The 26,964-nt window shown below is 41.9% G+C and overlaps 1 protein-coding gene and 1 long non-coding RNA gene across 6 annotated transcripts in view; one reads left to right on the forward strand and one right to left on the reverse strand.

The window, feature by feature from the left end:
• The window catches only part of mcf2l2 (MCF.2 cell line derived transforming sequence-like 2), a 331,126-nt gene that overhangs the window by 58,460 nt on the left and 245,702 nt on the right, over positions 1 to 26,964 (forward strand). For 4 of the 5 annotated variants that reach the window (XM_073041227.1, XM_073041231.1, XM_073041230.1 and 1 more), the window contains exon 2: positions 23,380 to 23,463. The exons of the other annotated variant lie outside the window; for it this stretch is intronic. In XM_073041227.1, coding sequence (XP_072897328.1) covers positions 23,380 to 23,463 — 84 coding nt within the window. The remainder of the gene's footprint in view (positions 1 to 23,379; positions 23,464 to 26,964) is intronic. 5 annotated transcript variants of the gene reach the window in all.
• On the reverse strand, positions 692 to 6,261 carry LOC140724287 (uncharacterized). The gene is made up of 4 exons (XR_012098084.1): positions 6,014 to 6,261; positions 4,917 to 5,409; positions 4,443 to 4,578; positions 692 to 838 (listed from the first exon to the last, which is right to left on the reverse strand). It is a non-coding gene; the product is annotated as an uncharacterized lncRNA (long non-coding RNA).

A 26,964-nucleotide genomic window follows, 5' to 3' on the forward strand; every position in this document is an offset into this window, starting at 1 on the left:
TAATTGTATAATAATGATAACAGTTGTTAACAGTTCTTTGATATCACACCCTAATGGGGAGTTCAAATCTACATCAAAAGCTTGGAAGTTTTCCGGTTCTTTTATGGCACTGGGCTGGATTTTCTGCGGAATTTAATCTTGATTTCTGAACTGTTCTAAAGTGCATATCATAGGGCCCCTAAAAACAGGAATAAGCCTTCCTAAGAATTTTAACTAACAATAAAGTTAAATAAACAATCTGGCTTGCTCTGGGACAATGATCAATCAAGTCAATGGGCTCGTGACTTTTGGCTGCTCCGGATGGGTGCTTCAGCGTGGCTCTGTGGCGATCCATTGTGTAGTAAGAGGTCTGAGACCTCTGGCACAGTGTCTGAGTTTAACATTTGCTAATGGGAGTGAAGACACTAGCTGGCTTTTCTCTGTGGAACTGCTGGCCAGAGGTGGGCACAAACTCTATTGGGATCAGCTGCGCAAAATGTAGGTGTACAGACGCACTAATAAAATTAATTAAAAATTATCAGCAACAACTCCATGATGCATTTTTCTTTTCCCCCAAAAAAGTAAGCTTTTGTTATAAATCAAGCTTTGTTCTTGGCAAATGTTCAATTAACCCTCGCGAAATTAAGTTTTAAAAAAAAAGTACGCTGAGTAGTCTCAATTGTGCCGAATGATTTGATACAGTTACCTTTATGATTTGATTCTATTGTCCTATTTGGAGAGATGCTTGAAAGATTTTGTCGTACACAATGCCATCAGTTTCTATTTCAGGAAATTAGGTAATAATGTGAGTGATCCCAGAGTGCGTCGGGGGATTCAAGGAAAGAAAGTCTGAAAAGTCCTGTCAGGGAAATCAAAATGTTAGGCGATTGCTCAAGAACACTCACTCAACAGGATAATCTAGCCGCTCAGAAACTGTAGGAGTAACAGATTGTACACCTGATTTTAAAAAAACTGTCCATTATACTTATTTAAAAACCCAACCAATGTTTTTACAAAACTGTAGACTTTTTTTCCAGGTTTTTTCCACAACGTAGTTTTTAAACAGACAGACAGACTTTATTGATCCCGAGGGAAATAGGGTTTCGTTACAGCCGCACCAACCAAGAACAGTGTAGAAATATAGCAATATAAAACCATAAATAATTAATTAATAATAAGTAAATTATGCCAAGTGGAAATTAGTCCAGGACCAGCCTATTGGCTCAGGGTGTCTGACACTCTGAGGGAGGAGTTGTAAAGTTTGATGGCCACAGGCAGGAATGACTTCCTATGACACTCAGTGTTGCATCTCGGTGAAATGAGTCTTTGGCTGAATGTACTCCTGTGCCTAACCAGTACATTATGGAGTGGATGGGAGTCATTGTCCAAGATGGCATGCAACTTGGACAGCATCCTCTTTTCAGACACCACCGTCAGAGAGTCCAGTTCCACCCCAACAACATCACTGGCCTTACGAATGAGTTTGTTGATTCTGTTGTTGTCTGCTACCCTCATTGGGCTGCCCCAGCACACAACAGCAAACATGATAGCACTGGCCACCACAGACTCGTAGAACATCCTCAGCATTGTCCGGCAGATGTTAAAGGACCTCAGTCCCCTCAGGAAATAGAGACGGATCTAGTGCTAGTGCCCTAAAGTGCGAATGTTTAGTTATCTTGTTTACTAAAATCGTCGTACTATGAATTGGATTCACACAGGTGCAGACAAAGCTTGCTATTTTTGGGATTGGCACAGTTATGGTTACAATCTTCTGCATGAGTTGCTTTGGTCTGAGGACTGCTCGTTTGAAAAGTGCTGCACATTAACAGCTCAAGACCTGATTACAATGCAACTTCTTTCATCCTAGTTTAGGCTGAGCTCGGTATTAATTTTCAAAATAAAACTGTGCTGGGGGAATCAGGGTGAGTCATTCTCTGCAGTTCTGAAAGTGGGATCGGGGAAGGTACACCTGTCAAATTAAAATTCTGAGCAAGATGAATTGTGAAATATTTTATCAGTTTACAGAATGGATTTGGCAGTGGTGGCCTTTGGGAAAGCATCCAGATGTGTATTTAAGTTTAATTTTAAATATTGATGGCAAGGAAGTTTAAAAAAAAAAAAAAATTAAAAAAAATTAGACACTATTCAAGTCGTTTTGCTGACCTGATGTTTGAGTGGCAGCTTTAACTAAATCGTTACGTACAAAAAAGCTGGATGAACTCAGCAGGGCGGGCAGCATCCGTTGAAAGAAGCGATCAATGTTTCGGGTCGAGACCCTTTGTCAGGACTAAAGAAGGAGGGGGCAGGGGCCCCATAAAGAAGTGGGGGGAGGGTGGTAGGTGCCAGGTGAAAAACCAATCAGAGGAAAGATCAAGGGGTGGGGCAGGGGAAGCAGGGAGGGGATAGGCCGGAGAGGTGAAGAAGGAATCTAAGGGGAAAGCACTATGGGTAGTAGAAGAAGGCAGAATCATGAGAGAGGTGATAGGCAGCTAGAAGAGGAGACAGAGTGAAGGTGGGATGGGGGAAGGGAGAGGGAGGGAATTACCGGAAGTTGGAGAATTCGATGCTCATACCAAGGGACTGGAGACTACCCAGACGGTATATAAGGTGTTGCTCCTCCAACTGAAGTTTGGTCTCATCATGGCAGTAGAGGAGGCCATGTATGGACTTAGCCGAATGGGAATGTGAGGGAGAATTGAAGTGAGTGGTAACCGGGAGATCCTGTCTGTTGTGGTGGATGGAGCGGAGGTGCTTGACGAAGCTGTCCCCCAATCTGCGTCGGGTCTCGCCGATGTAGAGGAGGCCACACCGGGAGCACCGGATGCAATAGATTACCCCAACAGACTCAAGTGAAGTGTTGCCTCACCTGGAGGGACTGTTTGGGGCCCTGAATGGTGGTAAGAGAGGAGGTGTAGGGACAGGTGTAGCACTTACGCTTGCAGGGATAAGTACCAGGTGGGAGATCTGTGGGGAGGGACGTGTGGACCAGGCAGTCGTGGAGGGAACAATCCCTGTGAAAAGCAGAGAGGGAAAGATGCCCTTAGTGGTGGGGTCCTGTTGAAGGTGGCAGAAGTTGCGGAGGATAATATGCTGGATCCAGAGGCTGGTGGGGTGGTAGGTGAGGACAAGGGGGACACGGTCCCTGTTGTGGTGACGGGAGGATGGGGTGAGGGCTGAAGTGCGGGAAATGGAGGAGATGTGGGTGAGGGCATCTTTGATGATGGCAGAAGGGAAACCACGATTCTGAAAGAAAGAGGATATTTGAGATGTCCTGGAATGGAAAGCCTCATCCTTGGAGCAGATGTGGCAGAGACGGAGGAACTGGGAATAGGGAATAGAATTTTTGCATTTGGCAGGGTGGGAAGAGGTATAATCAGGGTAGTTATGGGAGTCAGTGGGTTTATAGAAGATGTCAGTGGACAGTCCATCTCCAGAGACCGAGAGATCGAGAAAGGGGAGAGAAGTGTCCGAGATGGACCAAGTGAATTTGAGGGCTGGGTGGAAGTTAGAGGCAAAGTCGATGAAATTGATGAGCTCAGCATGGGTGCAGGAAGCAGCACCAATGTAGTCGTCAATGTATCGAAGGAGAAGTTGGGGAGCAGTACCAGTATAGATTTGGAGCATTGACTGTTCCACATAAACCACGAAGAGGCAGGCAGAGCTAGGGCCCATGCGAGTGCCCATAGCTACACCCTTGGTATATTAAATAAACTAAATTGGTATTCTCCATTTTATGAAGTAAATCGATAAATGGGTATTTTGGCATTTTTTTCAAATTAGAGGTACATGTTGACTTTTCATGATAAGTGTATGTTTTATTACATTGATTTTTGTTTAGAATAAGCTGTCTTATAACCAAATTTTGCTCTCAACACTGAAGGCAGTTTGTTCTGTTCACCACATGAAGGAAGGCGGTAAATGTTTTATGAGCTCATCTGTCGAGCTCGTAAATGATAATCTTTTATCATAATTCTCTGAAGCACTTTGTGATGCGGTTGCTATAAATGGAAGTTGTTTTCTTCTAGCACTCTCTTGTGGAAGTCTGTGTCATTTGTTGGCAACAGTATGGCTTCAATCGTTCAGATAGAAAATAATCCCAGTGGAACTCCCATCTGCAAACAAGGAAGCCAAAGACAGGAAATGCAAATACTGTTTAATTTATCTAATGATTTTTAATGTAGAAAAAAGGGTTGAGATTTTCATATTTTTGTTTAAATCTATTACATTAGCATCCTTAAAAGGAGTTGAAGTACCACTCTTTTAATATGGAAAATTTCAAAGCCAGAGAGGTAATTCAGCAGTAATTGTTAATTATGCTGTTTAAGACACTCATTGCTAAGTGTATTTGCCCCAACCTTTTCAGCTGTCTTTAGTATGGAATTACCAAATTTCCCGTGCTTTCTAACCCTCATTTCCACACTCTCCTACCGCACCCTCCTAGTGTGAAGCCAGCTTGTACTCGCCTTCGTCCGGGCTGCCCTCTGAATACTGATCATCCCTCCCTGTGCTCCCCGGTCCCAGCAGTGATGCTCGCTAAAGCCTGCAACCTAGTCGAGATGTCAGAAAGCCTTCTGATGATCTTCAGCTGGATGCCTGGTGCTGTTTGAATGGATACATTTAACGTAAGAGAAATGTATACAGTATACACCCTGAAATTCTTCTTCTTCTTCGCAAGCATCCACGGAAACAGAGGAGTGCCCCATAGAGTGAATGACAGTTAAATGTTAGAACCCCAAAGCCCCAGCTCTCCCCCAGCAAAAGAGCGTCCGCACCCTCCGCCGAGCACTCGTGCATCAATAAAGACGCAGACTTGCAGTACCCCAGAAACTGCTCGTTCACCTGTGGTTTGACATACCACAGGATCTCTTTCTCCCCAATAAAGGAAAAAGAGGTGTCCCCATTTCACAGCGAGAGGAGGGATATAACCAACAACTCACCGATTTATGGTGTTAGATGTCTGTTGCGTCACTTTTTCCAAGCTCTCTGTCCAACGAACTTGGGTATCTGGGCACACAGCCAGCGCACGGCTTTTGATCTTTTTTTTTTAAAGTCCAAAGTAAAATTTATTATCAGGGTATGTACATGTCAGCACATACAACTGTGAGATTTTTTTTCCTCAAGAAAAAAACACAAGGCGCTCTAAACGATTAATGACTCTTGTTAAACAGCAATTAACCAATTCATGTGCTCTTGAGAAGCACAAGCCCTATGTTCTCAGCTCCCCACACAAGCCCAAAGAGCTCTTTATACCACATCTTTCTTCTGTGGAGCTTTTGATCTTCTGTGTACTCCAACACATCAGGCGGAGGCATCGACCTCGAAGGCCACGTCCTTGTTGTATTGGAAAGCGGCGGGTCATGAGGCCTTGAGAGTGGGTCCCATTTCCACAAAGTCAGCCTGCAACTCCAGGTCAGGGTCTTCAAAAGAACCCTGAAAAGGAAAAGAAGGAGATACTAAATATAGAAATAGAGCTGATTCCAAATATGTCAGCAAAGGAATTGCCGTTTGGCACAATTATCATAAGCTCTGCTCTGTTTGATATAATTTCTCCAATGCCCTGTGGGTCCCAGTGGCCTGGTTGCCATTATCTCTCAATGTATCCATTGGCTCTAAACTGTCAGGACCTGTCTTCCATGCTATTCCTAAACTTGCAGGGCATCTGTAAACACTCATTTCTCCACCCACTATGCTTCTCTGACTAGATTTCTTCAAGAAGGGCAAGGTCACCTAGAGTATGGAGACGCTGTCCCCTGTAGGTGCCTCACCGAGTTGTATGCCATCTTAAGTTTGAAATATAGTTGCTGGTTCTGAATACTGGAACACCTTCATAGCTCTGTGGGAATAAGTTCACTCGGATGACCATAATGGTTAAAGCAGTAAACTATAATCTTCTGAGTGCAAGTAGGGTGCAACAGTGCTCAGATACCAGAGAAGAGAATAAAAATTGAAAAATAATCCGTGTTGTTATAATTGCAGGAGATTCCGAGGTGACTGAATATATTTGAGACCGACTCCATTGATTCACAGAGCTTACCTTTGTGGGACTTCCCATTGCAGTGAAGGGGCTTCCATATTCACAGTTCTTCCTGCTCATCCCACTTACCGACACCCCCCCCCCCCCATCCTACCAGGTTCAATGGAGCTAGAGGAAAAATTGTAGTGTAGAGATGGGCGACACACACACAAGATGCTGGATGAACTCAGCAGGCCAGGCAGCTTCTATAGAAAAGAATAAGCAGTTGGCGTTTTGGGCCGAGACCCTTCATCAGAACTGGAAAGAGGGAAAAGTCAGAGTAAGAAGGTTGGGGGGGGGGGGGGGAAGGGGAGGGAGAAGTACACGGTGATAGGTGAAGCTGTGAGAGGGGGTGAAGTAAAGAGATAAAGGGCTGAAGAAGGGGAATCTGATAGGAGAAGACAAGATAATGGAAGAAAGGGAAGGGGGAGGGACGGAAAGCCACGGAAGAACGGGAAGATTCCCCCTCCTTCATCTGTTTATCTCTTTAACCAGTCAACTTCCCAGCTCTTTACTTCACCCCCTCCCCATTTCCAGGTTTCACTTAACACCTACTGCCTCGTACTACTTCCTCCTCCCCACCCCCCCCCCCCTTACTCTGACTTTTCCTTTCCAGCCCTGATGAAGGGTCTTGATCTTGCTGCCTGTGGTAAACTATGTATACGTGTCTGGACACGCCCCTCTGCTGACTGCTCCTGTGGCTCCTCCCACAGACCCCGGTATAAAGGCGATTGGGGCACTGCTCCTCCCTCAGTCTCCAAGATGTCATGGTCCCCTTTTTGCAGCCAATAAAAGCCTATTGTTCATTTCCAGTCTCAGAGAGTTATTGATGGTGCATCACTGCCTGACCTGCTGAGTTCCTCCACCATTTTTTGTGTGTGTTGCTTTCGATTTGCAGCATCTGCAGGTTTTCTCTTGTTTGTGATTTAAAATAGGTGAATTGAGTTGACCTTCAGGACCCCTGGGATCCCTTCATGGCTCGGTGGAGCTTGGAAACAGTTTGTAAAGTTGATGTATATAGCTCAGGATTTGTGGTGAACTAGATATACCTGTCTGACTGCTCCTGTGGCTCCTCCCACAGACCCTGCTGACTGCTCCTGTGGCTCCTCCCACAGACCCTGCTGACTGCTCCTGTGGCTCCTCCCACAGACCCCAGTATAAAGGCGACTGTGGGCTGCTGCTCTCCCTCATTTTCCCCAGGATGTAGTGCTGTTTATTCTTCCAGTCAATAAAAGCCGATATCTCGCTTCCTAAGTCTCAGCGTGAGTTATTGATGGTGCATCAGGATTCAAAGCTAAAAATTTAATATGACAACAAACAAGCAAATTATGGCTTTACTTTGAAGCAAGCTTGTTCTATTATCATTGTTCTTTAATTTCACAGTAGAACTTTTGGCCTGCATGTGCATTATATGACTTCTATTTAGTAAATGGTTTCAGGATGTGCAGACAACACACATGATTTATATATCCTGGCTACTGAATTCTAAAAACAGGACCCAACCTTGTTTTGACTTCTAGTCAGGTTGGAGAGAATGACAAAGTGAAGTTGTCGGGCCAAATTGGCACTTTAATAATGCAGTATATGCTAAGTGCTAGCACTTACTCCTACACTTAGAGCCAGGGAAACTGACAAGAGCTGACTCCAGGCTTGCATTGGTTGTGGTTAAATTGGGTTTGGATCAACAGTGATCTGAGTTGCACATACGTGGATCTCTGGTGTGAGTTTCCAGGCAGCATATTGAATTATAAAATACTTGTGCAGCACTTTGCAAACCAGTGTCATTTTAAATATCCAAGATTAAATTCTGGATGCTTTACTGAATAGCGCTGCATCCTGTCACTGACATGTTACAATGGAAGGCTGGAATAATAACGCTGAACTGCTTACCAGAACTATTGTATACCAAAAACGATTGTATCTGTTTTCCTGTCAATGTATTCTGCAGACGTACTGCCAAGGATGTATTGGAGCAGAGGAAGGAAATTTAAAATTACGATTTTGCTTCCAACTGGGGGGGAAAAAAACACAGAAAACCAGGTCAGCTCTTCTTTAAGTTCAGAGAGGAAAAAAAAACTTTGGCTTTTAAACAACTCCAAGTAAATGCTTGGCTTCTGAATCTTCTGGATTATTTTTGTTTTCAATCAGCCTCCTGTAAAGTAGCATAATTGTGCTTACTGTGCTCATCTGTGACATTATTATTTTTTATCACCATTCAATGTAAGGAAAATATTTAAGTAGCCACATTTATGGATCTGTTTGTGTTCAGATTCTCATAAAGTGTTCCAGGTAGGATGAGTTTTATTGTTTTTGGATTGATTGAAAATACAGTATTGGCTTGATGCTTTCAACTGCAGTCTGTTTAACCTTACAGAACATTGATGACTTAGAAGTTTGAGTGAAATGTGTTGCATGTTTCATGCAGAAGTCTGAGACACAGGATCCATGGAAACTTGGTGGTGTGGAGTCAGAATTGGCTCACTTACAGAAGGCAGAGGGTAATTGAAGATGGAGTCTAATCAGCGTGGAGTTTGTGCCCAGTGGCGTTTCACAGGGATCTGCTCTGGGACCTCTGTTCTTTGTGTTTTATTTATATATAGATATAGATATATATCATATATATATCTTGGAAGTGGAAGGGTTGATTAGTAAATCTGCAGATGACAGGAAGATTGGTGGTGTTGTGGACAACGAGGAAGTTTGCAGTAGGTTACGACAGGACGTAGACAGGATGCAAAGCTGGACAATGAATCTGAAAGCACAGACTCCAGCAGTGGCTTCTGAGAAACTGTTTGAAAATTTGCCTTTTGAGGGGTTGCTTCTGGTTGGCTGCATCATTTTCTCTGTAGCTGCTCCACCTGCAGGTGACATGAGTGTACCGCGCAGTTAGAGGCACACACAGGGTACTTCCACGGCAGCTGTTTTTCCACACAAACTATTTCTTGCAAAGCGCCAATGGCACAAGAATTTACCAGCTGGATTGAAGTATGATGCAGTATCTCTAAAGCTTGGAGATGCGAGAGATTTTATTTAATTTATGTCTTCAACTCATTCTCAATGATGCTAGAAAAGATAAAAATAATTTAAACTATTGACAAAAATATTTAGGAAATTGCCTGAAGAATCAACTGACATTCCAGTTTTATTCCAGATTACTAATGAAGTTTCTACAGAAAAACATGGAGAATCAGAATTATTGTCACTGACATAGGGTGTGGAGTCAGTTGTTTAGCATCAGCAGTTCAATACATGGATATAAAATCTATAAATTACAAAAAGGAATAGTGCAAAAAGTTAGAATAATGGGGAAGTGTTTGTGGATTCTTGGACTGTTCAGAAATATGATGGTGAAGGGGAAGAAGCTGTTCCACACGCAATGATTTTTGGGTATTTGGGCTCTTGTACCTCCTGTTTGATGGTAGTAATGAGAAGAGGGCATGTTCTAGATTGTTGGTGTCCTGAATGCTGGTTGCCACCTCTTGAGCTACTGCTTCTTGAATAAGTCCTTGATGATGCGGAGGGCTGTGCCTGTGCTGGAGCTTAATTTTTCCAGTCTTGGCATCATCCCCTTGTGTGCCTGAATGACCGTCTCCAGTTCAGTCGTATCCTCCCAGTAATATGGTGACTATAGCAACGGAACTGTGTATTTCTGGCACTTACCTCCAGGACTGACAAAGGAAGGCTCCCATGTGTCATTTTAATCTCTTACTCACCTACTCTGCTACCTTTTGAAGGATGTGTAGATGTACACTCTGAGGTCCCTTTGCCCCTCCAGATCGCTCTGTAAAGTACTGTGCGATGCGTATTCCCTTATCTATCTTTGCACTAATGGGTACCCTTGTAGTGTCAAATGACCAGACATGAGAAATGGAGCAGGAGTCGGCTCTGCATCTTGTTCCTGCCTGGCTCTCTTCAGTAAAGTGACAGCTGATCTTCTCCTCAGCCCCACTTTTCCTATTATTGGTTTAATATACAAAATTCTATCAGTATATTATCTTTGTACAGCCTAAACTTTACTGGCGTTGAACTACACGACCATTTTTTTTTTTGCATCATCTGCAAACTTCTTTACAGTCGGCCCTCCATATCTGTGGGGGTTTGGTTCCGGGACCCCCCGCGGATACCAAATTCCGCAGATGCTCAAATCTCGTATATGAAATGATGTAGTATTTGCATATAACCTATGCACATCCTCCTGTATACTTTAAATCATCTCTAGATTATTTATAGTACCTAATGCAATGTAAATGCTATGTAAATAGTTGTTATACTGTATTGTTTAGGGAATAATGACAAGAAAAAAAACTGTACATGTTCAGTACACATGCAACCATGATAGCTCTTCCGGGAACGCTGATGCTGCCTCGGCATCAGCCAATCCCGATTCTCCCGTGATCTCTAAGTTCTTGAGGCTGTAGCGCTTTACATAGCCAGCCAGCCATCCCTTACTAGCCTTAAACTCCTTCCTCTTACTCACTACACAAATAGCGAACGAACGAGCCACAAGGCAAACAATGCTCAAACAATGAGTAATACTTTTAGTCATATCTAGATGACAGCACTTTACACTCTCTCTTTGGCTTTGAGGAATTGCTTTGACCACTTAATTGCTTTTTAGGAGCCATTTTTTCCACAGAAACAAAGTGTGCACATATCACAAGTAGCAACCGAACGAGACGCGAGGCAAATAATGCCCAAGCGAGTGCTGCAGAGAGAACTTCTGGGGTTTTTTTCGATCCTGATCTGCGGTTGGTTGAATTCGCAGGTGCAGAACTCGCGGATACGGAGGGCCGACTGTACATGCATTAATGGGATCTTACAAATTGCAATTTTTGATTGACAAACCATCTCTCAAACACCACCCTCTCCTTTCAGTAGGCTTATTTTTGGATCCAACTTAGCACTCTTATTTGTATCCCACTGTACGTATATTTGATATAACTTGTGTGGAAATGTATCCACCTTCAAAGCCCTTAATTCCTAACTTGTATCTTTATAAATGCATTAGAAGTTCCACATGTCCTTAAGTGCAACATGTGTATCATTTCTTTTCTGGCAGTACTGTGGATTTATATGCATCACATGAGATTTCAAAGGTTCATTTTATTGTCAAACTATGCATATACGATACAATTCTGATATTCGTCTTCTCCAGTTGGTCATTAAATACAGAAAAACCATAGACGTTGCTGAAAGTACAGACATAGACTCCCCCAACCCCCGGCATGAAAAAGGAAACAAAACTCGCAAACCCCAAACCCCCCCCCCCCACACCCCTCCCTTGCACAAAAAACTTGCAGATTACCCACATGGAAAATGGCAGCTAGACTATCAAAACCACCAAACCCCTCACTCGAAAAAGAAACAGCAACAATAGCATCAAACTGCCAGCCCCCTCCCTCACAGAAAAGAACACTGACAATAGTATCAAACCCCCTCCCTCACATACAAATCTAACAGCTAGTCTACACAGGAAAAACTCAATTACGAACATCGGAGCCCAAATCCCTAATTCCCTCCCCCTGGCCTCTCTCCACCTCCCCCACCCCTCCAGGAATGATGAGTCTGAGTACAGGAAGGAAGTGAAGAACTTGGTGACATGGCAACAGCCTCTCTGTGTCAACAAAATGAAAGAGGTGGTCATTTACTTCAGAAGGAGAGGTGGTGCACGTGCTTCGGTTTACCACAACAGTTGAGGGTCGGAGCATTGAGAACTTCAGGTTGCAAGGTTTGAAGATCACCAATATTCTGTCCTAGCTCAATCACCGGGATGTCACTGGCAAGACAGCTCGCTGATGCCTTTACTTCCTTAGCAGGCTAAAGAAATTTGGCCTGTCCATGTTGAATCTAACCAGTTTTTATTGATGCACCATAGAAAGCATTCTGTCTGGATCCATAGTAGCTTGATATGGCAACTGCCCTGCTTGCGACTGCAAAAACAAAACTTGTATTCACAGTTCAGCACATCACAGGAACCAAGCTCCTCTCTGTGGTTTCTGTCTAGTTGCTTCAGTAAAGTAGCCAGCTTAATCAAAGGCCCACCCACCCCACACATTATTTCCTCTCTCCTCTCCCATGGGGCAGAAGATACAAAAGCCTGAAAGCACGTACCACCAGGCTCAAGGATGATTTCTATCCTGCTCTTATTGGACTCTTGAACACATTTCTTGTACAATAAGATGGATTCTTGGCCTCACTATTTACCTTGTTATGATCTTACACGTTGTCATTCATCGGCACTGCACTTGCTTTTACATTTTATTCTGCGTTATTGTTGTTTTACCTTGTTCTGCCTCAATGCACTGAGTAAGGATTTGGTTTGTGTGAACAGCATGCAAGGTTATATTTTCACTGCATCTTGGAACACATGGCAATAAACCAAAATCAATGCAATAAACCAAAAATGGTTTAGAAAATAAATGTGCATTTTCTGTGCTTATAGATTACGCATATAATAACAATCAAGAGAAAGAAGAAAGTATCTCTTGCCAAAAAAATTCTTACAAAAACATGACATAACAGTAATTTTTAATGAAGGCCTACATTCCAACTTATTTGAGTTATTACATTTTAAGATAAGTTTAGACAATTGAATGCCTAAAATTGTTTTGAGATGAAATCAGACAAGCTGGTATAAACAACATTCCCAATGTAGCTTGGCAATTGGTGTATTTTACTGCTGTCACTGACAAATTGTTGACCTGCGTGCTTTTGTACAATTAGTACAACAGGCCAAACTCTCTATTAAAGTTTCTTTATTTCAGTGGCCTAGTTATGGGGAAGGGGCATCCATTTGGAAATTCTGTGTGTTTCACTCCCTGAACTACCTGCTAGATCTGATCAATCTGCAATGTGATACTTGTCTTTCAACATTGTAATTTTGGATAATATAAACCAGAAGACAGAATTCAAAGAAAATTTATTATGAAAGTACTGAAACGTCATCATATATAACCCTGAGATTCATTTTCTTTGCGGGCAATCACAGTAAATACAAGAACCACAATTGAATCAATGGAAGACCATGGACAATAGCAATGTGCAAAAAAAAACTGTGCAAATGCATAAAGAGAAAAAAGTAAATAAATAAGCAATGAATATTGAGAACATGACACGAGTCCTTGAAAGTAAGTCCATAGGTTGTGAGAACACTTCAGTGATGCGGCAATTGAAAATATCTTCTCTGGTTCAAGAGCCTGATGGCTGAGGGATAATAATTGTTCCTGAACCTGGAGCTGTGAGTCTTGAGGCTCCTGTACTTTCCTCTTGATGGCAGCAGTGAGAGAATGGCCAGGGTGGTGGGTGTCCTTGATGCTGTTTCATGTAGATTTGCTCAATGGTGGGGAGGGCTTTATCCGAATTGGACTGGGTTGTATCCACTACTTTTTGTAGGATTTCCTATTCAGGGGCATTAGTGTTTTCATATCAGGCCTTGATGCAACCAGTCTATATCACACAACTATAAAAGTTTGTTAATGTTTTAGATATCATGCCAAATCTTCGCTAACCTCTAAGGAAGTAGAGGCACTACTGTGCTTTCTTCATAACTGCACTTAAGTACTGTGCTCAAGAGATGATAACACTGAGAAATTTAAAGTTGGTGACCCTCTCCACCTCTGATTCCCCCTGACGATGGCCAGATCATGGGCATGTGATTTCCTCCTCTTGTAGTCAATAACCAGCTCCTTGTTCTTGCTGACGATTAGTGTGAGGTGTTGCTATGGCACCACTCAGTCAGATTTTCAATCTCACTCCTGTATGCTGACTTGTCACCACCTTTGATTTGGCCAGCGACAGTGGTGTTAAATATGACATGGAGCTGTGCTTAGCCTTACTGCCATAAGTATAAAGCAGATAGGGTGCTGAGGAAAATTGTGGAGGAGATGTTACCAATTCGGATTGACTGGGGTCTGCAAATGAGGAGATTGAGGATCCAGTTGCACAAGGAGGTAATGAGCCCTAGGACTAAATTAGCTTTGAGGAGATGGTGGTATTGAGTGCTGAGCTGTAGTCAATGAAGAACATCCTGACGTATGTATCTTTGCTATCCAGATTTTCCAGGATTGAGTCAAGAGCCAATGAAATGGCATCTGCTGTTGACCTGTTGTGACGGTACGCAAACTGGAGTGAATCTAAGTTGCTTCTCAGGCAGGGGTTGATGTGTTCCATCACCAACTTTTTGAAGCACTTCATCACTGTGGATGTATGTGCTACTCTGGCTGATGGTCATTGAGGCAAATCTGTTGGGTTTAGGAGGATATTAAATTTTGACTTCCAAGTTCAATTCAGAGCCTATATTTCAAAACTAACTATTTCACACAACTCCATCCTTATACTTTCAAGACAAGTAAAACCAGAATCAGTAATACAAATTATAAATGGTCTTACCTTGAAAGATTCAACAATTACCAAGATGCTAAATTAACTTCGTACTTTCTGTAATTCTGTGTACTATGTGCGGATTATAATTTAATACTCGAGTCTAACTTAACTGCTTCACATCATTATCTTGTAAATACTACTTGTTATGAAAGAGATTTTTGTCTTCTAAGATGTATTATCTCAGAAGAGGATCATCTTGTGGTCTGCAATATGGTATCATAATTAGAAATGTCTCTACTAATTTTTGTAACATGCTACATGTGTTACAAGTGTTTAGACTGCTTTGATAACTTCTCACAGACACATATAATATTTTTCTTCATACTCTGGAATATTTTTCATGCTCAGTATGAGAGTATATAGTCTTCCTGTCATTACTGAAGGAGCCCCTTCCAATCTGCATCTGCCTTGGAAAGCATAAATCTATTTGGGCCCTCTAATGCTGATGACAGTCACATATGCTTTGCAATGGCAAGCAGTGAGAGATCCAAATGACGTTATCGTGCATGGACAAGGTGGGGCAGTAGCCATGCTAAAACATATAATAATTTATGAAGAATATGACAAATGATAAACAAAGGGAAGGAGTAGCTTCTCTGTAATGTTAACCAGGAAACGATTTTGAAAATGAAAACTAATGGGGGTAAAGGAATATCTAAGATAGAAAATCAAAATAATGATGCAAACAAATTTACATAATTCTTCCACAACAAGCATGCCTGAGAGGTTGACTTAAAATCTTAGCCTGTGCAGAAATCAGCTGAATTCTTGAATTATAAACACTAGAATCTGCAGATGCTGGAAACTTTGAGCAACATATGCAAAATGCTGGAGGAACACCACAAATGCTGGAGGAGCACCTACGGAGGGCAATAAACCTTTGACATTTCAGGCCAAGACCCTTCATCAGAATTGGAAAGGATGGGGGCAGAAACCAGTAAAAAGGTGGGGGAGGAGGGGGGAGTACAAGTTGGTGGGTGGTAGTTGAGACCAGGTGAGGGGGGAGGGCAGTAGGAAGGACGAAGTAAGAAGCTGGGAGTTGATAGTTGGAAGGGGTAAAAGGCTGAAGAAGGAGGAATGTAATAGAGGGAAATGGGCCATGGAAGAATGGGGAGGAGGAGAGGAACCAGAGGGAGGTGAAGAGAGCAAAAGAAGTGAGAGGATAACCAGAATAGAAAAAGAAAAGGTTGAGGAGTGCATAATTACCCCCCTCCTCCCTGCTGTCATGACCTACCCATCAAATCTCTCTGGTTCCCCACCACCTTCCCTTCCTTCTATGTTCTACTGCTCCCTCCTATTAGAATCCTCCTTCAGCCTCTGAGCTCTTTCACTTATCACCTCCCAGCTTCTTGCTTCATTGCCCTCTCTCCCACACACCAGCCTTTCCCTATTGCCTACCAGCTTGTGCTCCTCCCTCTCCCTCACCCTCACCTTATCCTGGTTCTTGCCCTCTTCCTTTGCAATCCTGATGAAGTGCTGGAAAGGAAGGGGGAGAAATGTCGTATTGTTTATTCCCCGCCATAGATGCTGCCTGATTTGCTGAGATGCTCCAGCATTAAAAATGCTTCTTAAAGTACTTTTATTCTTTTAACTAAAATGAAAAAACACCACAGAAATTTTTGAAATGTAAATTGTCAGCACTGTTAAAACCATTTCATAAATATCACATTAAAATGCACGAATAAAGCCTATTTGTAGCTCACAATCCTGATAATTAGCAAATTGGATTCCCATTCTTGGGTATTGGATGTACTTTACCTGTGAGTGGTTTTCTCCCAATTACAGCCCTGCTTATAGGGATCCATGTTAAGTGGAATAACAATTTGTAAAAACTGTTAAGGTGAAGGGAAACAAACAAATAAGCAAACGATAGAGGTGGATGGTGCAAACACGAGGAAATCTGCAGATGCTGGAAATTCAAACAACACACACAAAATGCTGGTGGAACACAGCAGGTCAGGCAGTATCTATAGGAAGAAGTTGACGTTTTGGGCTAAGACCCTTCGTCAGGACTAACTGAAAGAGGAGATGGTAAGAGATTTGAAAGGGGGAGGGGGAGATCCAAAATGATAGAAGACAGGAGGGGGAGGGGTGAAACTAAGAGCTGGAAAGCTGATTGGGAAAAGGGATACACAGCTGGAGAAGGGAGAGGATCATGGGATGGGAGGCCTAGGGAGAAAGAAAGAGGGAGGGGAGCACCAGAGGGAGATGGAGAGCAGGCAAGGAGTGATTGTGAGTGGGGCAGAGAGAGATAAAAGAGGGAGAAAAGAAGGAAAAAAAGGGGGAAATTAATAAATAAGGGATGGGGTAAGAAGGGGAGGGGGGCATTAACAGAAGTTAGAAATCAATGTTCATGCCATCAGGTTGGAGGCTACCCAGATGGAATATGAGGTGTTGTTCCTCCAACCTGAGTGTGGCTTCATTTTGACAGTAGAGGAGGCCATGGATAGACATATCAGAATGGGAATGGGACGTGGAATTAAAACGTGTGGATGGTGTGCTTTTCCAATCCCATTGCAGTTCCAGCCTGTTAAATGATAGGGATTTCAGAGAGGATCTATTTCGCCAGATTCCTCAACCCAAAGTCTAGAATCAACTATGTTTCTTTAAAAAAAAAATCCCACATCCCATTTGTGTACTGGAAATGACATTAAACCATCTTTTTTTTTTAAAAAAAAGATGTAAATGACAGATAAAGCAATAATGACTGTAGTAATATTGCTCATCTTTTCACATGATGATTGGTTAGTGAAGACAAAGGCCTTTAATTTGCCTTTCTGTTTAAGAAGCTGCCTCACTGCATGGTCCTGGAAAAGGCAGAAATTTATAAGCTGTACAAGGGTACAAAAATGTTACTTGGTTGTGCTTCATTATGCCAGTAATTTCGGCAGCATTGTGATGAACCATTTCTCCTACAGTTTGGGTCCCTCTGCCTTCAGACAGTTTTCCGACAGGCTGGAAAAGAATCCATTGTTGTCTGGCTTTGATTCAAGAACAATGGCAGTCCAGTCACAGCCAGTCAGTAAAATGCCTAACCTCTTCACAGCAGGGGCATACTTGTCCTACATAATCATTGCTTGAATCATAACGGAAATATCACTTAACACTAGTTTGTAAGTAAAGGGCCATGATTGTTACTGGTTCTCCTACATAGTTGAAGGCTTGTAAAGTGTATCCTTGCTAAGAATAAATGTGTTGTATCTATTATGACATTACGATGCAACATATTTTAATTGAACAAAAGGAAACATTTTAGGAAATCTGAAACAATGCTGAAAATTACCAGTAAATTAGGCTGAATCTGTGGATAGAGACATTTCGTATGGCTTTCAAAGGATTTGAACTAGTACATGGAAAATACGGATTTAATGAATCAGAATCAGGTTTAACATTACCAGTATGTGTGAAATTTGTTAACTTGTGGCAGCAGTACAGGAGCAGGCTTCTACACCCCTTCCTGATGAGAAAAGAGCATGGCCTAGATGGTGATGGACCCTGGCTTTTTTGAGGCACCACTCTGGAAGATGACTTGAATACTGTGGAAGCAATTGCCCATGATGGAAATGACTAATTTTACAGCTTCCTGCAGCTTACTTCGATCCTGTGCAATAGCGACTCCCCCCCCCCCCCCCCCCCAAATACCAAACAGTGATGCCACCAGTTAGAGTGCTCTCCATGGTATTTCTGTAGAAATCTGTGAGTGTTTTAGGTGACATACCAAATCTCCTCAAACTCCTAATGAAATATAGCTGCTGTCTTACCTTCTTTGTAGCTGCGTCGATATATCAGGACCAGGTTAGGTCCTCAGAGATATTAACACTCAGGAACTTGAAATTGCTCACTCTCTCCATTTCTGATCCCTCTGAGGACTGGTGTGAGTTCCCTCATCTTATCCTTTCTGAAGTCCATAATTGGCTTTTTGGTCTTACTGATGTTGAGTGGAAGGTTGTTGCTGACACACCACTTAACTAGCTGGTATATCTCGCTCCTGCGTTCCCTTTTGTCTCCATCTGAGATTCTGCCAACAATGGTTGTATCATCAGCAATTTCATAGATGGCAGTTGAGCTGTGCCAAGCCACACAGTCATGGGTGTGGAGAGAGTAGACCAGTGGGCTAAGCACACATCCCTGAGGTGCACTAGTGTTGATTGTCAACGAGGTGGAGATGTTATTTCCAATCAGCACAGTTTGTGGTCTTTGGGTTAGGAAGTCGAGGATCCAGTTGCAGAGGAAGGTACAGAGGCCCAGTTTCTGTAACTCCTCAATCAAGACTGTAGCAATAATGTGTTAAATGCTGAGCTGTAGTCAATAAACAACATCCTGACGTGGGTATTTATCTTACTAAGTAATTTTTATTCTGGCTGTTCCAAAGGTCTAGCCTCATCCGGCAATAGATCATTTGTTTCTGAGAGTCAGTGATGCCAAATATTACAAGGTGCATTGGGGTAGTTGTGCAAGTGCTTGTGTTATTTCACACCCAGGATAGGTGCTTCATTGACTTTGTAATGGAATTAAAAAATATAAGTTTGAGACTGACAGCAATTTTGTTTCAGATCATGAGTGCGATTGCATATAGACAAACTGATGGCAAAGGTCTAGCTTCAGTAAATGCTGCAAATTGTGAATATTTCAGTGCAGCATTAAGGTTCACAAGATGCAAAGCATGAATACGTAATTATACTCCCCACTTCTACCACACCCCAACCCAGGTGACAAATTACCCATAATAAACGGACAACACAAAATACAATAGACAGACTGAACATTGATACGTAGCTCCTATATCCCAGCCCTTTCATTATTGCACAATAATAATTATAAGTACATGCTACTAAAAATAGAAGACATAGAATTAACATTTATACAAATCTCCTCTTTTTTTCTTCCAGCAAACACAGTTGTCATCTAGGTCAGAGGTTCCCAGCACGCAGCCCAGTATAGAGTGATCTTTACCACCACTCTCTGTTCGGTCAGTAAGTCAAGTCAAAATTGTGAAGTTCGTGGAGCTGTAGCACCACAAACCTCTGCCTCCTGTAGAAGACGGATCTTGGTTGTAGGCCTGTCCGGACAGCTGGTCTTATTCTTGATGCACACGTGCTGCAGAAATCCTCTTCTGTCTGGAAAGACTTGAATGACACTTGAGTTTCTAGGCACTGTGTAGTCAGCGATACCTCCTGGGAAGAAATTGCGTTTTGAACATGATTATTTCTGACATTCCTGTAGCTATCCCTTTGCTAGTGTTACAGATGTTTAGACTCTTCAGGCACAGCTGACCTAACAAGCCATCCACCAACTCGCAGGACACAATCTTCAAGTACTGGATTGAGCTTGAAAATATAATTATTCCTTTTTACACCTTCTCCCCTTTGCAATCCCTAATTCATCTGGAAATCTCTTTCCTTGTCAAAAACACTGATGTCCATTTCAGCCTTTCTAGGCGTCTCCACTGAGAGACAATTTCAGCCATTCTGAACTTTGACCTTCTCAGTCTCTCTCCCCAAAGAATACCCTTCATCCAAGTCAGACTGAGCAAGAATGAAATTCAATTGCATCTTCTTATGACTAAGAAAAAAAGAGCAGTTTCTTAACTGGCCACTACTGTCTTCAAATAGGTCCAATAAGAGAAATGATGGATTATGTGTGTTACCACGTCCAACTCCTCTTCATTCTTTAAAAAAAATCCTCTAGACTTCCGGATCGTCTGGCAGAAGTTCTCCAGAACCATCAGGATTCACAAGCCATCCTCTTTCAGGCTGAAGAAAATACTGAGCTCCTGACACTCCTGTCTTATTTTTAAGGAAAGCGTTCACCTTCAGCCCCCCAGAGACCAAATCTGCAGGGTTACTTGAAGTGTTTACATACCTCTATTGAGATGTTTGTAAGACCTTAAGAATTTCTGAAACTCTGTTAGTAACAAAGGTTCTGAACCTGCTTATTACCAAAATAGTCTAAACTTGGATTCGCTCATGCTACTTTTCTAGCTGCACCACTCGCTTGGAGCACCAGCCATATTTCAATTCAAGGCTGTCCACGCATCCATGGCGCTTACACCAGACCAAACAAGCAGCGTTCAATTCAAATGTTGGCAATCGGGATATTTCAGCACTTCAGTAAAACAAAGTGAGAAACTCTTGGTCAAACCACACACCGTTGAGCAAATGGTTCCCAGTGGCCGAGCAGTGCTGACCACTCCAGACTGTGTTCAAGCCACAAATACTCAGCACCAATCATCACTTGCTGCAAGCTGCTCCGGCCTCTTGGCATTGCGATTCCAATTTTGCCAACAGGTCCGAGGCAATCCTTCGTCTATGGTGTTTGTTTGGTGTAACTATTCTGTTGACAAAATGTAGCATTTACTTTAAAACAACCAAACCACTAAGCACGGGGGGGGGGGGGGGTTGCACTTTACACTGTATGTCACACTCCACAAATAACCAAGTTCAAAGTCGAAGAAAGTATGTTCAATCCTTTATTTAAAAACCAGCAAAGACAAACAATCTTGTAACTATAAAACTAACATAACTACAAACAACAAAATAAGCAGGCTGAGCATACTTAAATGTACTTGAGTGTTAGATTTTAAACATTAGTGTTAAATGGTCAATAACAAATATCATTCCCCTGACCACCTCTCTGCTCTGACCAGATTAAAACTGACTAAAGATAAAGCATGAATGCATAGCTATATTGTTCTCTTCTTCTACGCCCCAACCCACATGACAAATTACCCATAATAAACATGCAACACAAAATACAATACAGTCAGAAAATTGATACATGGCTCCTACACCACATGTCCAATTAAACATTTGGTATGTGCTGGATGTTTAATTAAGATTCTCTTTGTGTATTTCTGCAATCGTAATGAAGGCTGCTGGTGAGTGATAGTGTCAAAGGTCAATTGTGATTGGTTGGGAAGTTTCACTGCAGACGTCAAGCATGAAAATTGAGAAAAAGACTGTAGATGCTGAAAATCTGAAGTAATGCACAAAATAGTGGAGAAATTCAGCAGTTCAGGTAGCATCTATGGAGGGAAGTAACCAGTCAACATTTTAGGTTGAGAAACTGCATCAGTACTGGGGAATGAAAGAGGAGAGGGACCTGGTAATAGTCTGCTCTGAGCACGGGGTATTCTTAACCAAGTTTTAAAGAGCTGCACTGAGGTGTTAAAGGGTTTAAAGGTGTCTGTAATATATCTGAGGCAGCAATCTATTGGAAATTAAGAATTTTTTTGTTACTTTTTCATTCTTAGTTATTGCCCTGCCCTTGCCATCTCTCTCCCTATCATGGTTTCTCGTATCATTCACTGACCACTCCTGATTCCTTTCTTCCATGCCAGTTCTTTAGCCAATCATTTCCTAATGCTTCCTATTGTTTCTGTACCCTCTACTAGTCTCGGTATCTCAGACTTCCCAATTGAAGACAGTTTTGCCCATCATTTGACTCTGTTGTGTTCTGTGTTGCTTGCCTCTGTTTCTCCCTCTTCAGATTTCTCCCAAACTGCTCGGTGTTTCCAGCAGTTTCTGTTTTAATATCTTCTTTGCACTCCCCAAAGGATTCCTCTCTGAAAGGACGGGAGATTGTGGAGGACTGGACTTTGTGTGTGCCTGTGTAAACTCTATTGGTTTGTACATTTTGCAAAGGGCTGGCATGGTAGAATGTCAGTCACTAGGCCTCGTTGAACACTGGTGCGGGTTCCTGTACAGTGACATTTCCAACATGGATGCACTGGGTCATGGGTGTCCAACAATTCTGTAACAGTTCTAGTGTTCTGCTGCCATCTATTGAAGTATTTCTGGGGGCTTATTCCCACCTGTGTAACATTGGCCAGCTCTGTCACAGTGTTGGTTTATTTTCTGCAGAACCTATGGTCCACCCCTCTGTTATTCTACAACTAACATTGCCAATGTTGTGCTGGCCTATCTCTCATCTTTTCCCTACAGCGCCTGCTGCTTCTTGCAGTTATTGCAGCTTCTTTACTTAAGTGGGGCTAGCTGTATATTTGAGCACCGGCCGCATGTCAAAATTCTCCTCGTCTCCATGAGCTTCCTCCCATCTCATATTAGTGTCCCTCAAGATCTCTGCACTGGTTCATCTGTTTTGTTGTGCACTCCTGAGTTTATCATCTCTCTTTAAGGCCTTGCTTTCAACCACCTAGGCTTCCTTAGCCTCTCGATCTGCCTCGGTCCATCCATCCTGGGATGACTTGTGGTAAAGTGCCTTGTGATGTTGCGTTCTGTTGGCGACGCTGAACAAAGCAAGTTGCTGTGGCTGTCACGCTTCGCTGCTTTGAATCTCAATTTTGCTGAAGTTTAAATCACAAGGTAGCACAGTATAGTCTTTGTACTGCTCTTCATATAATCATACTCTTGGTCCTAACTAGTCATCAGGGTAATTATGTTGATTTCCAGCACAGTTAGAATTAAGAACTGAGACAACAGTAGTGACTTGTCGGACTGTGTTGAATTATTCATGTGAGGAACCCATAATTGTAGTGTTTGTCATTATATATGGATGGATATTAATTTGTATGTACATTTTAAAAGGCATAGCCGTACTCTTAACTTTTAATGTTACTCAGAGTGCTTTTCTGCCAGGGATAAAATGGCTACAGATGGAAAATTGGAAAATAGATACAGGATTTTAAAAATTCTGATCTAATGAAGAAAGCAAATTCTTATAGTATGGAGAACAAATGTTAATTACAATTTAACTGAGAATAAAAGATGGTGTTTGTTTTCATCGTAGAATTAGTGGTAAAACTAAAGTTGATTTACTAAAGCTGACCTAATTCCAAAATAACTTCACTGTATGAGGTTGAATGAACTGAAGATTCCACAGCTTTCATAACCAAACTTTTGAGCAATGCGAGAATCTTGTGACTGAAAGCTAAGCAGCATCTTGGGTTCCATACCAGATATAGTGCTGAGTATTCCAATTACTCAACAATATAACTTTGTTTCAGTACTGAATTTGACTCACTGGATTACTCTGTTACTCTACAGATGAGATTATGCAACAAGAAATAAGGCCCCTACTTGCAGTTGATATCATCGAGCAACTACATAAACAGTTTGCTATCCTATCAGGTAGGAAATTAGCATTTTTTTCTTTTTTTTTAAAAGTACATGTTGTTGCCTGGCATATAGGAAATATTTCTTAACTTTGGGTGTTAATAGCATTTAGCGAATTTCATGACCTGTTTTTCCTCAATGGTCAACTCTTGAAGGCGGTTGTATTTATTTGTACATAATGAAAATATAATGATGACTGGACTGTGCTAACTCTGCTGTAATTATATCCTATTTTGTCATTTACATTAAGTTATCCCAATTAACTTATAAAATGGGCATTGCTTAACTAACTGAATTACAGCAAATACAGAAGTTCTTGTCTTCTGTCCTTGTAGTTAACCCTCACAGTTCTAGTATAACTCTGGTACATTCCATTAACATTTCTGATTATTTTCTGTACTTGTACATATTTTAATGAGTTATGTTCGTCAAACCCAAGTCCCTTGGGACTTTTACTCCTTCCAGCATCCCGCCATTAGGCCGCACTGGAGTACTGTGTACAGTTCTGGTTGCCCCACTATCTGAATATAGGTATGTGGACAGGAAGGGAATGGAGGTTTATGGGCTGAGTGCAGGTCGGTGGGACTAGGTGAGAGTAAGCGTTCAGCACGGACTGGAAGGGCTGAGGTGGCCTATTTCCGTGCTGTAATTGTTATATCTGATTATATGGTTTATGTATGGAAAGATGTTGAGGTTTTGCGGATGGTGCAGAAGAAGTTGACCAGGCTGCTGCCTGGTTTCGAGGGCATGTGCTAGCATGAGAGGCTGGGTCAATGTGGTTATTTTCTCGGGAGTGCCAGAGGCTGTGTTGAGACCTGATAGAGGTTTACAAGATTATGAGAGGCGTAGATTGTGGACAGAGAGTATGTTTCCCAGGGTTGAAATGTCTAATACCAGAGGGTGTGCATTGAAGGTGAGAGGCAGTAGGTTCAAGACGGATATTAGAGGTAAATTCAGAGAGTCATGGATGCTTGGTATGGTGCTAGAGGCAAATACATTAGAGACTTGTAAGAGACATTTGGATAGGCACATGGATGTCAGGAAGATGGAGGGATATGGAGATAGTGTAGGTAGGAGGGATTAGTGTCTGGGGGTTTTTGAACTGCTTTTTAGCTGGTTCAGCACAACACTGTGGGCTGAATGGCCTGTTCCCGTGCTGTACTGTTCTAAGTAACAAACTTTTTCTTGGGTTTAAATCAAATGGCTTCACATTTATTTGCACTGAAACTTAATTTGCTACATTTTAGCTCATTCACACAATCTACAATTAATACATAATTTAATAGTTCTAATTGCCCAATTTTCAGTGAATATTTTTCAACCGTGCCAAAACTAGGTCAGTGGTTTTCTAACCCATCAGCCACCTCATCAAATAATATTTTAAATATTTGCTGCCTTAGTACAGTCATATCCTGTCAATTTGACTGTCATCCCATTTCTCTCTTAATTATATTCTACATTAAGTTTCTTTTAATATTTAATAATTTTGCATTATCCCCCAGATTTTTTGATCTTTTCCAATTATCATGAATATGTATTTTTCTTTCAAGTTTATATTGTCCCTTGTGTCTCAATTTAACTATGGATTTTTTTTCCTTGACAATTGGTGGTTCAGTAGTGGGTAGAAAATTGATCCACAGTGCCTATAAAAAGTATTCACCCCCCCCCCCACCCCTGAAAGTTTTCATGTTTTGTTGTTCTACAACATTGAATAACAGTTTGACACTGATCAACAGAAAAAGACTTCTGTGTCAAAGTGAAAACAGATCTCTACAAAGTGATCCAAATTAATTACAAATATAAAACACAAAATAATTGCTTGCACAAGTATTCACCCCCATCAAGTCAGTATTTAGTAGATGCACCTTTGGCAGTGATTACAGCCTTGAGCCTGTGTGGATCGGTCTCTATCAGCTTTGCACATCTGGACACGGCAATTTTTCCCCATTCTTCTTTACAAAGCTGCTTAAGCTCTGTCAGATTGCATGGGGATTGTGAGTGAACAGCCCTTTTCAAGTCCAGCCACAAATTCTCAATTGGAATGAGGTCTGAACTCTGACTTTGCCACTAGGTTGTTTTTAAGCAATTGCTGTGTAACTTTGGCTTCATGCTTTGGGTCATTGTCTTGCTGGAAAACCAGTCTTCTCCCAAGTCACAGTTCTCTTGAAGACTGCATCAGGAATTCCCTGTATTTAGCTGCGTTCATTTTACCGTCTACCTTCACAAGCCTTCCAGGGCCTGCTGCATGGATGATGCAGCCACCACCATGCTTCATGGTAGGGAGGGTGTGTTTTTGACAAAGGGTGGTCTTTGGCTTATGTCAAACATAGTGTTTAGTCTGATGTAAAAAGCTCAATTTTTTGGTTTCGTCAGACCATAGAACCTTTTTCCAGCTGACTTCAGAGTCTCTGTCATGCCTCGGGCAAACTCTAGCTGAGATTTCATGTGAGTTTTTTCAACAGTGGCTTTCTCTTTGCTTCTCTCCCATAAAACTGCGACTGGTGAAGCACCTGGGCAAACAGTTGTTGTATGCGCAGTCTCTCCCATCTCAGCCACTGAAGCTTATACTTCTTCCAGAGTTGTCATGGTGTCTCTTAGTGGCCTCCCTCACTCGTCCCCCTTCTTGCACGGTCACTCAGTTTTTGTGGACAGCCTGCTTTAGGCAGATTTACAGCTGTGTCATATTCTTTCCATTTCTTGTTGATTGACTTAACTGTACTCCAAGGGATATTCAGTGACTTGGAAATTTTCTTGTATCCATCTCCTGACTTGTTCTTTTAAATAACCTTTTTGCAAAATTGCTTGGAGTGTTAATTGCCTTCATGGTGTAGTTTTTGCCAGGATACTGGCTCATCAGCAAGTCGAGCCTTCCAGATACAGGTATATTTTTACTACAATCAATTGAAACACATTGACTGCACAGGGGTTTCTAAAAACAGATCTTAATTTAACTAATTATGTGACTTCTAAAACCAGTTGGCTGCCCCAGTGATGATTTGGTGTGTCATATTAAAGGAGATGAATACTTATGCAATCAATTATTTTGCATCTTATATATGTAATTAATTTAGATCACTTTGCAGAGATCTGTTTTCACTTGGACATGAAAAGCCTTTCTCAGTGCCAAAAAAGCCAAACAAATCTATTGTGATTCAGTGTTGTAAAACAATCAAACGTGAAAATTTCTGGGTGGGGTGAGGGTAGGGAGAGGAGATAATTTTTATAGGTACTGTATATAAGATTAACAATTCCCACTGAACTCCGTACTCTGAACAATCAGCTTCTGCCGATGGGTAAAATAACAATCTCTGTCTCATAGAACAATAAAACACAGGAGCAGGCCCTATGGCTCATGATACCTGTGCCAACCATAACGTCAAATTAAATCCCACATTTACCTGCACACATCCCTCTATTCCTTACCTCTGCTTGTCTAAATGCCTCTTTAATGTTGCTTACAGTATCTGTTTCCACCAGCCTCGTCTGCATCCTCACCAAAGTCTGCTTATCTGTCCT

Source organism: Hemitrygon akajei, chromosome 3 (assembly GCF_048418815.1).
Source record: "Hemitrygon akajei chromosome 3, sHemAka1.3, whole genome shotgun sequence".
Lineage (NCBI taxonomy): Eukaryota > Metazoa > Chordata > Chondrichthyes > Myliobatiformes > Dasyatidae > Hemitrygon > Hemitrygon akajei.